This window comes from Myotis daubentonii, chromosome 16, assembly GCF_963259705.1.
Source record: "Myotis daubentonii chromosome 16, mMyoDau2.1, whole genome shotgun sequence".
Classification (NCBI taxonomy): Eukaryota; Metazoa; Chordata; class Mammalia; order Chiroptera; family Vespertilionidae; genus Myotis; species Myotis daubentonii.
The window spans coordinates 11,121,080-11,136,317 of record NC_081855.1 but is presented as its reverse complement, the minus strand read 5'-3'; the positions used below and the strand labels follow the sequence as shown (position 1 = coordinate 11,136,317).

At 51.1% G+C, this 15,238-nt stretch overlaps 1 protein-coding gene across 1 annotated transcript in view; it reads right to left on the bottom strand.

Annotated features, from left to right (window-relative positions):
• Positions 1 to 778: 778 nt before the first annotated feature.
• The window catches only part of HS3ST3B1 (heparan sulfate-glucosamine 3-sulfotransferase 3B1), a 40,642-nt gene continuing 26,182 nt past the window's right edge, over positions 779 to 15,238 (bottom strand). The window contains exon 2 of the mRNA XM_059668569.1: positions 779 to 1,452. Coding sequence (XP_059524552.1) covers positions 834 to 1,452 — 619 coding nt within the window. The 3' untranslated portion in view covers positions 779 to 833. The remainder of the gene's footprint in view (positions 1,453 to 15,238) is intronic.

Below are 15,238 nucleotides of genomic sequence, written 5' to 3'. Positions count from 1 at the left end.
CACCCTGGGTTTGTGCCTATGGCTCTGCTCGCCTAGGGGATTCTTTGGTGTGTCACAGCAGAACTGTCTGCCCGGAGGATGGAGCACAGTGCGCTCATGCAAATTAGAAGAGACCGTCTTTATTTCCAAAGCAGCACCCGATCATCTCACACACGTGACCTGGGAAAGAGGGGCTAACATTTGCATACACTTCAAGCTGGTTAATGACACAGGGACTAGGGCACAAGAAGAGGCAGGGCCATCCTTCACACTCAAAATCTGAAGTACACGGGCCCTGGCACTCGGGCTCTAAGGATGTGGGTGTCCCTGCCGAGGCAGTAACCCCCCTGCGCTGAGCAGGGAGAACTCTAGCACCAGGGCCTGGCATCTGCATCCTTGGAAAGGGCATCACGTGGAGAGGAAGCCGCTTCATGGGGCCCCGCTTTCCGAGTGCCGCTCTGCGGGGCAGCTCCTGCGTGGTACCCAGGCAGGAAGCTGGGATGTGAGACCCACTCAGGAGGCGGCAAGTGAATTCAGACAGCGATCGAAGGCTGCGTACCCGTAACAACAAAAAACTCAAGTTGTGCTTTTCTTCTTTTTAAATATAATGGGCAGGGAGGGGAAAATGGAAGCACCATCAGTTGTGAGAAAAAGAACAAAATATTAGAGTTAAACACTTTGGAATGTTAACAGACTATGAAGGTAACTCTAAAGAGTGTGGCTAGGCAGCTTAGTGAATTAATTGCTTATGAATTAAAAATAAATTATTATAAAATATATTTCTGTACATTTTACATACATATAATCTCTCTCAATATATAAGCCAAGTGGTCAGCGACGCGGGCCGGGTGCCTTCAATCCCAGCCGAAGTCGTGCCCGGTCATCTGGTAGAACTTGCGGTTGAAGGGCCGGTAGAACTCGCGCAGCCGCCGCACCACCTCGGGGTCGATGTCGGGGTGGGTCCGGCCCTTGGTCTTGCCCAGGCAGTGAGGCTTGCTGCTGCCCTCGGCCTTCTTCAGGCAGGGGAAGCCCTTGGTCTTGTTGAAGTAGAAGTGCTTGTCGGTGATGATCGCCTTGAGGCCCAGGAAGTCCTGCACGCGGCCCAGCTCGCCGGCCGGGTCGCTGATGAGCCGCTCGCCGCTCACGAAGAGCATCTGGCCGAGCGGGAAGTGGCGCAGCCAGTGCTCCAGGTGCTTGGCGTAGATGCCGATCTGGATGGCGCTCCACGACGTGTCGATGAGGCCCGTGCTCCTGTTTTTGAACGTCAAGCTCTCGAAGGTGGGGATGTCGGGCCGCTTGGACAGCGTCTGCGTGTAGTCCGAGATGGCCCTGGTCACCGGGTCGCGCACCACCACGATGAGCTTGGTGTCCTTGGACATGGCCGAGATGCGCGCGGGGGCCTCCCGGGTGACGAAGTAGCTGGGCGTCTTCTCCATGGTGATCTGCCCGTCCAGGGTTCTGGGCATCAGGTCCCTGAGGAAAGAGAACAGACCGAAGGCAGGTCAGAAGGTGAACCTCTTTGGCCTCACCTCTCAATGTCTTCTAACCCCGGCTCCCTCCTCATTGGGAACAACTGTAGAAATACGAAAAAATTGCAAGCAGAATTTTTGAGCTGAAAGATACATTACTGTCCCACCTGAAGTTTGGAGGCCAGACACTATGTCCTGAAACAGAAAGACACCTTCTAGGACAGTGGTTCTCAACCTTCTGGCCCTTTACATACAGTTCCTCATGTTGTGACCCAACCATAAAATTATTTTCGTTGCTACTTCATAACTGTAATGTTGCTACTGTTATGAATCGTATTGTAAATATCTGATATGCAGGATGATCTTAGGCAACCCCTGTGAAAGGGTCCTTTGACCGCCAAAGGGGTCGCAACCCACAGGTTGAGAACCGCTGTTCTAGGAGATGGGCAGTAAGATATCCATCTCTCTAAGGTCCCCTCCTGCTATTACCTCTCCCTCATTTCCCAGGGTACCCTGCTTCTTTTTTTTTTTTAATATATTTTATTGATCTTTTACAGAGAGGAAGGGAGAGAGATAGAGAGTTAGAAACATCTATGAGAGAGAAACATCGATCAGCTGCCTCCTGCACATCTCCTACTGGGGATGTGCCTGCAACCCAGGTACATGCCCTTGACCAGAATCTAACCTGGGACCTCTCAGTCCACAGGCCGACGCTCTATCCACTGAGCCAAACCGGTTTTGGCGGGTACCCTGCTTCTACCTGGTCCCAAACTCTGATGTCAGAACCAAGGGCCTCTGGGTATGTGCCTTTCCTAAATAGTAGCACCTGGAGCCCCAAGATTCCTCTGTCCGCAGCCCTCACTGGCCCGCCTCCAGGGGCTCACCAAGCCTGGGCCAATGAGCTGCGGGGACATGTCCCCGTCGCCCGCCAGGCTGCACCGGTTCATCACAGGGACCAGACAAAACCCCCTTCCCCAGAAATGTATCCCTGAAGGCAGCTAGACACAGCAGCCAAAACACTGGGTGCAATCAGCGGAAGCACAAACTGTGCAAACTTGCCAAGAAATGCCAAAAACACTATAGATTCCATTTTTTAAACAGGGACTTGTGTGATATCCAAATGCAGCACTAATTTAAGCAAAAATGTGTAGACAAATTGTTACAACCTGCAATAGATGCAGGCCATGACAACTGGGCCAAAATCCAGCTTTACGGTAGCAATTAGCACTAAAATAAATAAATAAATAAATAAATAAATAAATAAATAAATAAATAAATAAATAAATAAAGACTCAATGATGGAAGACTGTATTTTATTTGCTCTCTGAGCCTCTGCTTTCTAATATGTGAAATGGGAATAATTCCACCTACTTTATTCAGTGGTTATGAGATTTATAAAACCAAAGCAGTTTGGCTTAACAGTTAAGGAATGCGGGCTTGGCAATCAGACGCCTGGGTTCCAATCCCAGCCCTGTCACTTATAAGCTGTGTTACCTTGAACAACTTACTCAACCGTTCTGGGCTTCTTTTCCTCCTCCGTAAAAATGAAGATGCTAATGCCTTAATGCCTACCTCAGGTGAGTTTAATTAAAATCAAAACAATTAATGATCATAACATGTTTTGAACATGCCAGACATATGGTATATACTTGATATATAATGATCATTATAGTGTTCAATACACAGTTTCTTGCACATGATAGGAGCAAAGTTGAGCATGTGGGTGAACAGGCTCAGCCAAAGGAGATGTTAACTAAGTGGGTACTCGATTTTGGTCCCAAATGTACAATTTTCCGTTACCTATGAGACAGAGATTTCTTTTTTAAGCAACAATTTAAAAAATCTTTATTGTTGAAAATATTAATATGTCCTCTTTTTTCCCCATTGATTGATTCCTATCTGAGCCCAGGAATTTTTTAAAAAAGAAAAAAAAAGACAATTTCCACATCATTTTTGAGCAAATATTTACCTCTCAGCAGGACAGTCTAAACTTCCAGCTTCAAGCCACTCCTAATCTACTGAGACCCAACTCAAATATTACACACATTTATGGAAATAATGGTATACACTCACTCTCACTGCCAGCTAGGGGACTCCCTCCTCCCCACCCACCCCCAGCAGAGGAGGTGCTAGCCCTGGAGCTCTGCCGGCCGGCCGCGCAGCCCTGGCTTTAGCTTAAGCTGATTGACCCACTTTGCCCATTAATCACTTAGATTAATGCAGCCATGTCAGCAGCTAATGTGATGGAGGATTAGAGAATCCGACTCTCAACTTATTTTGCATTTCACTCCAAAGCAGGGTGATTCAGATAAAGTCCAAGTTTTTCGCCATGTTAAGCCTCTGCAACTGGACAGCCTACAAGAGGCTAATAGTCAGAATTAAAGTGCTAACACCTCCTTGAAGGAAACGTAACCCCCAAAGTTGTTCAGAGCCATGCCAGGGATGGGGGGGTGAGGGGTGGGGGGTTGGGTCTGTCCTCAGAGAGTCCATCTGACCCAGCGTGAGCTTCTGAAGCCAGGCCACTGGTTGGACCCTCAGCATGCCCTGATTCAGGCGTGTGGCCCTGCATAGGTCATAGGTCATTAACCTGTACATACATCAGCTTTCTCATCAGAAATATGAGAAACACAATAGTTCCCACCACTTACTGTTTTCAAGACGACTGTGAGCCTAGCCTTGGTACCAGGCCTGGTAGCTAGGTGGTGCTAGAAAATGTACTCAGTGGTCTCTTGTTGGCAGGATCTGGGCAAGGAAGTAAGGAGGCAAGGTTCATACACTGGTCCCTCACACGGTCCATCCTCACAGATGGGCAATGGGGAGGCTCGGCTCCCGTGGAGGCAAAGATGTGGGACAGCGGGCTCTGCCCTCAGCCGGCCCGGGCTCCAGAACAACCACAGAACCTTCGCCGCCTGCGTTCCTGCCGCGTCAAGGAAAAGCCTGGCAGGTGTGCACACCATGGCTACCTAGGCAGCTGGGAATAAAAACCACACCAAAGGATTGGTGCAAAGGACACGGGAGAGCCTCCCTGGCCGCCAGTCCAAAGGCTAACCAGCCTCTCTGAGCCGTGGGCAGACCACCTGTGCCTGACTGCCTGCAGCCACCCAAGCCATCCTGGTTCCCAGCTCCAGGGACCCCTCTCCCCAGGAGGGTCTGCGTTTGTCCACATAGATCCAAAAGCTCAGGGACCCTCAGGGCTTTCCTTCATCATCACACTAACAGCCAGGGAACCATGGCTGTGACACCAACTCTCAGCCTGGTCCACCTGAGGCCCTACTGTCCGTCCCCTCGGCATGCTTGGTGGCAGCCGAGTGGCTGATGGGTGAGAAGCACAACTAGGTTCCCATCATTTCTGCAAATGCCTCCCGTGCCCCCTTGCTGGCTTCCCGGATGCTTCCAGGCAGGTGAAAGGAACAGACACGCCACCCCAAAATGTGTGTCTTTGGCAGGAGGATCAGTTGAGGCTGGTTGTGTGTAAGACACAGCAGACACGGAGAAGCTCTGAAAACCAAGTAGAAGTTGTTTCGTAGGAGACATTGACATTTATAAGGGAAATGTACGTTAGTGAGGGTGTCCTCTCTGTAGCAGGAAGAAGACACAAGTAAATCTGCAGAAATCCCCTAAATGGAGAAGGCAGGACTGCAACCTGCAGAGCAACCTTAGCCTTGTTTCCTGTTTTTCCCCTCACCTCCGTAACTGACTGCCCCTCCCCAACATCTTCTGTCTTAGCTGGAGAGGGTATTTAACTTGGTGGTTTAGGCCTTTTGGGGGATTTGCTCAGTGTACAGCAGATATACATGTTAATAGGTGTTCCTGGGTCTCTCCCATGTGTGCAGCAGGTATACATGTTAATAGGTGTTCCTGGGACTCTCCCATGTGTACAGCAGGCATACATGTTAATAAGTGTTCCTGGGTCTCTCCCATATGTGCAGGAGGTATACATGTTAATAAGTGTTCCTGGGACTCTCCCATGTGTATAGCAGGTATACATGTTAATAAGTGTTCCTGGGACTCTCCCATGTGTATAGCAGGCATACATGTTAATAAGTGTTCCTGGGTCTCTCCCATATGTGCAGGAGGTGTACATGTTAATAAGCTTCCGTTTGTTTTTCTCCTGTTAATCTGTCTTTTCTTAGAAAAGATCTCAGCCAAGAGCTCAGAAGGGTGGAGGGGAATTATTTCTCCTCCTGTACACAGGTGCTGGGCTCCCACAGAGCTGGTGTCTCAGCCCCCCTCCACCTTCCCCGCCCCCACACCGGGGAACACAGAGCAGACTGAGCAGTGTGGGGACTGCTCCTGGCACAGAACCTGCGGACAATCTCCTCAAGCCCCTTCTCTCCTCAGCCGCTCTTCTCCCACCACCCATCTTTTGGTCCTGGAGCAAACTCCTTTTTACTCACTTCCCTTTCCCCTCCTTCCACTGGCCTCACTCGCCTGCCCTCAGACTCAAAGCTGCTCTGAGCACAACAGTGACTCAGAGAAGAAGCCTGAGGCCGTGGCCAAGGGTGAGCCCATCACGTGGGCCCTCACACGCCCATCCCAGCAGCGGTCCGGCCTCAGAGAAGCCTCCAGAGTAAGCCAGCAGGGAGGTTGCAGGTTAATTGAGCTGCTCATTATGAAAGCCAATTTCCCAAACTGATAGCCATACCTAGTAATTAGCTAGTGCTTGGAGCTCGCAGAGGACTTTTCACACGTTATCTGATTTAACCGGGCACAACAAGCCTTTGAGGTGGGTACTGCAGTCCCCAACTTGCTCCTGAAGAAACTGCGGCTAAAGAAGAGAGTGACTTGCTTAGAGGGGGGGTCACTGGCCTGCGCAGCAGGGGCTGGGACCTAGCGTCAGCCCATGGGAGGCGTCCCCTTCCTTTTGCCATGACCCTCTCCTCTCAACCTCCCGTGCTTTTCTTCTTACTACGATGAGGAGCACACAGCACCACACACCTGCCCTCCCTTTAAATACCTATTTTTTCTCTTGTTCATAGATTAGGATCTTAATAATAGGTGTTTCAGTGCTAGAATCAGATGACTGCAATCATAATTGTTCAGAAATGAGCCAGACTTTGGAACAACAGACCTCTGAGGTTCACGTACTCCTGCGTTCTGTGGGGCCTGGACTCTCAGCAGTCATTGCCCAGCCCTCCCCCCACGCCCCTGCGTGGCCTCCTCCCTCGTTACCAGGTGGGACACCTCTCTGGCACCTGGCACATAGTACCAGGCACATAGGCACATTGTGAAGCCGAGGGGGCTGCGCAGTGTCTCTAGTGCTCCCCACAAGATGCTAGGCAGCGATGCAGGTGACATCCAGGACGGAGAGCAGAGGGGCTCCCACTGCTTCAGGAAGACCTGCGCGTGAGCAGGCTGGACCTCCCGCCTGGGCCTGGGGATGACAAGCCCAGGGAACGCCCAGGAACACTGGATCTCAGAGCCTAGGAGCTGAGAACCGGGAGGGTTGACAGGGGTGTGAAGGCGGTCAGTGTGTTCCAGGATATTCACGGGAAAGTGACGGGCCCTCTGTGGCAGCCAGTCTCACCCCTGCTTGCACCCTGAATCTCAGGGCATTTGAACTAGATGCCTGGGCCTGGGCCTGGGCCTGGCCCCAGACCACCTGAGTCAGGCCCGTGTGGCGAGGCCCCACACAGATTCTCTGAGAGGATGGTGGGCAGTATTCTGCGGTATCTCCCCCGTCCTTCCGTCGTTTATTCCGCTGATACCCATGGCCACTCAGAGGAGACACCATCGCAGGGGGTGGGGGAATTGAGAAAACAATATTGTGAATGAAACTTAATGTTGTTCAGCTAATCCAAGACTTACTGAGTCAAAGGACTCGAGTTAAATCTAGAGAGTGAAGGTCATACTCTCTCAGCTGACAGCGGACCAGGTCCCAGAGGGAGTGAGGGGATGCCTGGTCGGTGGTCCACAAACTGCAGAGGACAAATAGCCAGAACAAGCCGAATGCAGGCGCCACACACACACACACACACACACACACACACACGCACACACACACACACAGTGATCAAAAACAAATGGAGCTACCAGCAAAACACAGGGGGCAAACTGAAGGAACCTGAAGGAAGGTACGGCCATCTGTACTTCCGTGATAGTGAAAGGCTCACAGATCCATCTAATTCTTTCATCATCAAAAGTTAGACACCAACACCAACAGGAGCGCTCCCCAGCGAAAAGCAGGGCCAGCCCCGGACTCTCTGACGTCTGCTTTGCCAGGGTCTGTGGCTTCCAATGCAACCCAATTCATTTTAAAAAGAGCCCATGAAACGAACATGAACTGATGTCAAATATGCCCATGGCGCCCTTCTCCCCTCTCTCCTCTCCAGGCGGGTGAGTAAGGAGACGGCGGCCAGAGTCAGGGTGGGAATCTCCAGCCTCGGTCCCAGAGCGGGTTTTCCCGGGGTGCCAGGCTGGAGAGGCCGCCAGGCAGCAGGGCCTGGACGGGAGGGGAATTCTCACCGGGACTGGCTGTCACGGGGCTTCCCAGAAGCAGTTTACACGGAACCTCCCAGGTCCCCGGGGCCTGTGTGTGACCACGGGAAGCAGAATATTTAAACAAGCCCCAGGCCTCAGTGAGGAGGAAATTCACATGAACCGACGTAAAAAGCCCTGTGATGCGGTTGTTCTCCGGCAGCAAACGTTGCCCTAATTCTCTCTTTCTTTCCTGGGGCCACATGCCTGCGCCCAGTCAGCACCTGGACTTAGGCAAGTGGCAAACTGCACAGGAAAAGGGGAGAAGGCTGAAATGGCTGGAACCCAACTCGCCACAGCCAAAGAGATGCAGAGACATTCACACAAAACAGATGATGGAGGGCATGAACCTCAGAGGGGAGGCACACCCTGCCATGCTGGGGGCGGGGGGGGGGCATGCCGAGGGACACTGGGCACCCTTTCCCCACCTGCTTTGGGAGATGACTTCTTTGCTTGGTTGCAGAAAAAAACCCATATGTTCTGGGCTACAAAGATGTATTTTTCTTTTTTAAAATCAACTTTTTAACCTCCTATACTACCATATAGTAAATAATCATTTTTGGACTCCAATTCTGTGAATTTTGACGAACGCACAGGGCTGTGTAGCAGCACCACCACCATCGGGAGGCAGGTCCACTGTCCGCAGCCTCCGCCATGTGCTCTCTGGGCAAAGGCCGAGCAGCTGGTCCTCAGGACAGGCGCCTCACCCATAACCAGGGCGGCCAAGGCCTCCTGTCCATAAAGTTTTGAGAAAAATATTGATTGAAATGAGAAAAATAATCAATAGAGACTTAGAAGTGTTGACGTGGAGTTATTTACTGCTGGTGAAACAGAAGGACTTGGAGTTCTGCTTCTCCTGGGCGTGTCCCTGGGCCCGTGGCCTCTCCAGGCCTCAGAGGCCGGGCCTGGAACTGCGTAGGACGGGCCCATTCTGAGGAGCTGCCCTGGCGACGGGCCCTCGGCTCAGCTTTAGCTTCTGCACAGAGCCCTAGTCCAGCCGCCAAGATTTCCCAAAACCAAAGTGCAACAAGGAAAGTCTCCACAGACAGCAGAATGGGGAGCCCGGGGGTTACATCCCTCTCCCCCGCAAAAACTAACAACCCAACAAGCCACCAAGCTCGCTCCTCACATCCACAGTCCCACGTGGGCTAGGAAATAAGCACACCCCCTAAAAAGGGCAAAATAAAGAAAGTGCCATTTTTTTGAGGATCCTGTAAGCCTCTTAAATATCAGCAGCAAAACTCAAAAGCACTGGAATCGCCAGGGGCTCGGAGAGAGGGGCAACGCAGGCAGAGCACAGGGGACTGAGGGCAGCGAACCGTCTGCAGGGTGCTACAATGGTGGACACGCCCTCACACCTTGGTCTAAGTCCACGGAGTGCTCAGCAGCAGGAGTGAGCCCTGACGTGCACCGTGGACTGTGAGTGGCGTGATGCACCCACAGTGGACTGCAGTGCAGGCATTACAGCGACGTACCGCTTGGGGAGGAGGAGGTAGGGGAGGCTGTGCTTGTGGAGGGCAGAGGGCATGTGGGAAACCTCTGTACTTTCTGCTTGACTTTGCTGTGAACCTAAAACTACTCTAAAAACACAATCTCTTCTATGAACTCTGGTTTTCTCTGGGGAAGAACAGGCCTCATGCCCTCGCGCCCTTAGCCCCGCAACCACCAGCAGTGCACACTCTCATCCCATCCTCTCCCCAGGCTCAGCTTCCTCCACCGCCAGGGCTCAGATCGCCTGCTCTGCCTAACCCACTGGCCCCTTCCCCCAACCACTGGGAAGAAAGAAAACCTTCGCTCCCAGGTAAAAATGAGATTTGTAAAAGGTAGCATGTCTTAACCTAAGATATGCAGGACAAAGGACAAAAAAATCAAACTTTCTGTCTTGAAAATTTTTAAAAGTCTTATTTGAGGAAATGATGCCCTTGGGTTAGAGAGCTTTCTGACTACCTGGCAGAATTGGGGCCCAAACCCCTCCCTTCCAGGGCCCAGAGGCCTCAGGAGCAACCCTGGGATTCCCCCGGGGTGGAAGTGAGGGACTGGGACCAGAGAGAAGTCAGGGACTGGCTGTCACGGGGCTTCCCAGAAATGCCTCAGTCTCCCCAGCACAGGGAGGTCAGGAAACCCACTCAGCTGGCTGATTCGTGTGGACGAAAAACAGGCCACATACTAAACTTGAGAAGCTCAGGGGAGGCCTGCATGGTGGCCTTACAAACTAGAGACCTAAAGGAACCATACAGGAGGTCTGAAATGAAAACTTCCTGACTAAAAGCAAGTCAGGGGGGTGGTTATGTCCTAGGCCAGTTTCTTCCTTGACAAAGGTCAGTCTTTACCTTAACTGAGCCTGTCTACTGTCTTTTTGCATCTAGGATAGCATACCTTTGGAATGTCAGGGTAACCCCTTTTCCAGACCCTGCAAGGCACCACCTCCCACAGAGCAGGAGCCCACAGAGCCCCTCATTGTTATCCTGCTCCCCATATACTGTCCCTATGAGCTGTATTAACTATGCTGTACCCACCAATGTGAGGGAAGTGTGTGTCTCTCCTTTTACTCTTTATCCAATCCCAGAGATTTCCCCCTTTGCTGTCTCCCACCTCCTCAGCCTACCACCAGTGGGTTTCATGTAACTGTCCCCATGCCACTCCTTTGATTGCAATTTATAAAGTAAGCTGCAAAACTGCCATTCTCAGGAGCATTTTCTCAACCCATTGGGATTTTGCTTCCTGGCAACTGTCGTCAGCTTGGCTCAAATAAACTCATGGAAATTCTCTACAGATTTGGACATTCTTTATATGGCCACTTGAACAGGAGGGGGGACAGCTGGGCATGGAAAGAAGGTGACTTAGAGGGAAGGTGACATGCGACATGGAGGGAGGTGATGTTTCCAAGAGGTGAACTCCAAGCTGCAAGACAAGTCCTAGGGGTGCAAGTCCTAGAGGGGCAGGCCCTGGAGGGGGTGAGACATAGAGGGGCAGGCCCTGGAGGGGTGAGGCCTAGAGGTGTGGGAAGGGGCGTCTCCTCCAGGCATCAGAGGGCACTTGGGACTCCAGGCCAGAGGCTTTTCAAAGGAAAAGTCCAGGGGAAGAGAAACAGTGGGCACATGGTCATTTCAGGTCCACTCACAGGAGTTTCTCTGGTGACAAGTGTGGGCCAGCCTATCCTCATCTCCTGTGGAGGCCAAGTACCAGCCCTAAGTATCCACCGCAATTGGCACCCCAAACACTGCTGGGTGTCTTCCCACCTCCTGGCCTTATACATCACAGCGGGAAAGACAAACGCTACAGCCTATTCTCTCTCCTCCCAGACGAGACACAGGGACAAGACCGACCCTGTTCCCCGAACCTGATGCAGAGCAGGGCAGGAGCCTGGTCCTGAGTGGGCACTGCAGCTGTGAGCTGGGACCCTGGGAAGCTTCTTCTTGAAAGCAGCTTTCTTCCCCGGAGGCGGGAGGCGGCGGGAGGATAACGTGTCTCAGCACAGTCCCTTCTCATGGGGAACCTCCTTCCTTGGGTGGGAAGACTCAGCCCACCAGTTCTGAGCTCCTCTTCAAAGGGCTACTCTCCATCAATAATTATCTCCATTTGGGGGAGATGTTTGCATATCAAAGAACTCCTTTGGGAGGGTTAAAATCATTTAAAATGAAATTGTAAATAGTCTGTTCCCAATGCCTCTTGGGTCTTGAAGCCCAGCAGGGGGCTACCGGAAGTGATGTCATCATTCATTAAAACTTTCCAGCCCCCCCCCCTTTTCTAAGGTAATGGGTAGGAAAGAAGAAAAATAACAAAGGATGGGATCCCCCAGCCCTCCTCCTCCCCTTCCAGCCCTCCCTTCTTCTCCACTCCCAGCCCCCAACCTCCAGCACCAGGATTTGGCCTCCATTGTCCCAGACTTTCAATACTGCTCAAAAAATGAAAGGCCTGTGAATGCCACAAGGGGGTGGGGCACAAAAGAGCATCTCGCTCCTCTGGGTCAACTCAAGACTCCTTTCATTTGGGCAGAATCCTCCCTTATAGACCCGCTGCACAAAGGCCTGGTTCCTGTTCCTGGGGGGGCGGGGGGGGCAGGATGGGGGGCGGCCTTCAATTAAAAGCTAATAGCCTTTTGTGTGGGAGCTCTCCGGGCATCGCTCATGTTTATTGCACATCACTGTGCCGGGACAAATCAGTGAAATCAGAGTAATGCATCCGTTTCCTGAAAGAAAAAAAAATGTTGTTGTTGTTTTGATCATTAGAAAAAGAGAAAGAAAGGAAGGAAAAAGTGTTCTGAGAAGCAGACTTTAGACAGTGAAATCAGCGCTGCCACTGGGCAGAGGGGAGCAGAGGGCCCAGGAGTAAGGAGAAGGGGCACCAGGCCCCAGGGCAGCCGTTCAGCCAGGCCCCCCTCCGCGGGGACCGCCGCCGCCCCTCGGGCTGCTCAGTGCTGGCTCTGTCTGGAACCGGCGCCTTGTCCCCGGGGATGGTGGGAGCCAGGCTCTGTGTAGGTTCCTTCCCTGCAACAAAGGGTCAGCCCTCCCCCTGCACAGCGGCACCCGGTGGTTCCCGTGCTCCCGCAGTTTCTCCCAGCTCCTGCTGCACCCCGAACAGCTCTGGGGAACTCAGTGCGGATGTTTGTAAGACCTTCACCCAAGAGCTTCCAACTACTCAGCACCGCCAGCCAACGCAGAGTGAATGAAAACACTGCAGGGGGGGTGGGCGGGGGGGGGGGGTGCTTCCAGACCTTCAGCGACAGCGCAGGGCACTGGGCACAGGAAATTGTGGGTTCCCGGCCTGACCTGCCACTGCCAGGAGCCTGACCTGGACCAATACTTCAAGCTTTGAACTCAGTTTCCCTGTGTATAAAAATTAGTGCATTGGTTTAAAAGGGTGTTCTTCAGCTCTAAAATTCTCTAGGATGACCTCTACAATCTCCACTCTCCCATCATCTCTGTTCCACCTCCTCCTTCAGCCAGCAGTAGTTTGACACAAGTTGGCAGAGTTAAAGGAGAACCTTTATAAATACTTGATGACTGAATTTGTATGTGTATGTCGGGGGCATTAGTACAGACCCGTGGGGGCATTAGTACAGACCCGTGGACGCAAACTGCGGCTCGCGAGCCACATGTGGCTCTTTGGCCCCTTGAGTGTGGCTCTTCCTAAGCCTTAGGAGTACCCTCATTAAGTTAATAACAATGTACCTACCTATATAATTTAAGTTTAAAAAATTTGGCTCTCAAAAGAAATTTCAATCGTTGTACTGTTGATATTTGTCTCTGTTGACTAATGAGTTTGCCGACCACTGGTATAGACCAACCCCAGAGCATAATTCAGATACAGATCAATGCCAAGTGTACCCTAAACCATACACCCATTTGTTAAGTAGCCTGGTGCTGGGTGGAGTAGAAAGAAAAGTGGGTAGGCCAGGCTGTGTGGCCTTGGGTAAGTTTCCTAACACTTTTGAGCTGTCTTTCCTCATCTGTAAAATGGAAATATTTGTCCTATTTTACACACACACACACACACATACACACACACACTGAAACTCAAATGTAATTTGTAGATGAATATGCTTTTACAGCACAAAACCCTACCCATGAGTAAGGTGGAATGAATCCATTTATATCCCCTCTATTATCTCCTTTGATATATGGCTCCAGATACCAGGAATATATCTAAGGGAAATACTGCTAAGGAAAAAGAAACACTAAATTGGTTCTTAAACCCAAAGTCTCGAGTGCAAAAACCAGTATCTGAAAGAGTTTTCGTTTCCTGAAATTCACCACTTGCTCTATGGAGAATCCCCTATTTGGACTGTTCTTAGGACCCAGTAGGACCCTGGAGACAAAGACCCAGCTTCTCTCCTGGATCCCCGTCACTGATGAATGGGATGGTCCCCTTGTGGGGACTGAAAAAATACTCTCCTCCCACCTTCCAGTTCTGGCTGGGCTAGGAAATGAACAGACAGAGGACTGAGGAAATGTACAAAGTTTACTACAGATGCACATGCCAGCGGTGCTGTAAGGTATGAGACCCCCAGAGGCACTGGGCAGTTGAGGTTGAATATGCCCTTATGGACAAAGGAAAAGGGGACAGTGACGGAATTTCAGAAGGAAGAATAGGCAATTTACAGGTAGCTAAAACGAACAGCACACTGTGGCAGGCAAATTCTTGCTCAGCAACCCAGAAACAATGGGGCACAGTGGGTGGGGGGTTAGGTGGTGGGGGGATGGGATTAGGTGGGGGGAGGTTGGAGGGGGTGAGAGGGGTAAAGGAAATCCTGCTACCAGACCTGCCTGGAGCCTCCCTACTTACCTCTAAGGTGCATGCGGCCAGATTCCCTCCCGGAGCAGGCCTTTCCCTCTGAATCTCTTAGGCAGGAAAGGGGGAGGGTTAAAGGTTCTTACTGAGTGTTTTGTGTCTTAACAACCAGCATAAAAATCAATACCCCAACAGGCATCGTTTTGGGGTCACAAAACTGTGGTCCCCCTTACAAGCTGAAGAGGAGTGGGAAATGAGGCGATCTTTAATACAAACACAGCCCCCTTTGGAGGACTCTTCCTTTTTATAACATGGCAGAGAACGGGGTTTACAAGGGGCAAACCCCCCACAGTTTAGGGGGAAGAGGTCCATCTAGGCTGATGAAAAGAAACAGCCCAAGAGCTGAAACCGGACCCACCGGGAAGGCCTGATAGAATCACTTGCCTTCCTGCCTCCTCACCGGGAGGAGTTTGGGGAAAGAAAAACCCATCAACTCTTGACTTAAGTCCAAGATAATGGCTCCGTCCTGCTCCCCGCTTCCCTCCTCCTTCGACAAACAACCCCATTTTATGGTTATCAACTGAAAACAGTATAAAGTAAATTAGGTCAATAAAAATCTTGAGACAGAAGTTTGAGTTAAGCTAAAACAAAGGGAAATGAGTGCAAATAAACTTTTCTTATCACAGGCTTTAAATACTTCAAGAACATTTTAGAGGAGAAAAGAAGTACTTTCTACCCAGAGAGAACATCCAAGGGATTTGTGAACTTGGAGGATCTGCTGACAAAGAAAAAGCTGCTGTTTCTTATCTCGCCCTCCTCTTCGTCCTCAGTACTTCCTCTTGCCAGTTGGCTTGACCCAGTGTTTGAAGCCGACCAAAAGGTGTCCAAAGAAAATCAGCGACACGGCAATGCCAATGGGTCTTCCAAGGACATCCATCAAAGCCCCCCTCGCAGACCCTTTTTGGAATTCTCGGCTGGGGAAGTAATGGAAGTTTCTCAGAGTCCACTTTTTAGTAGGAGAAAAGGAAGACTGTCTTCCCCAAATCCTCACTCATTCATTGTATGGTCAACCATTTCTTATA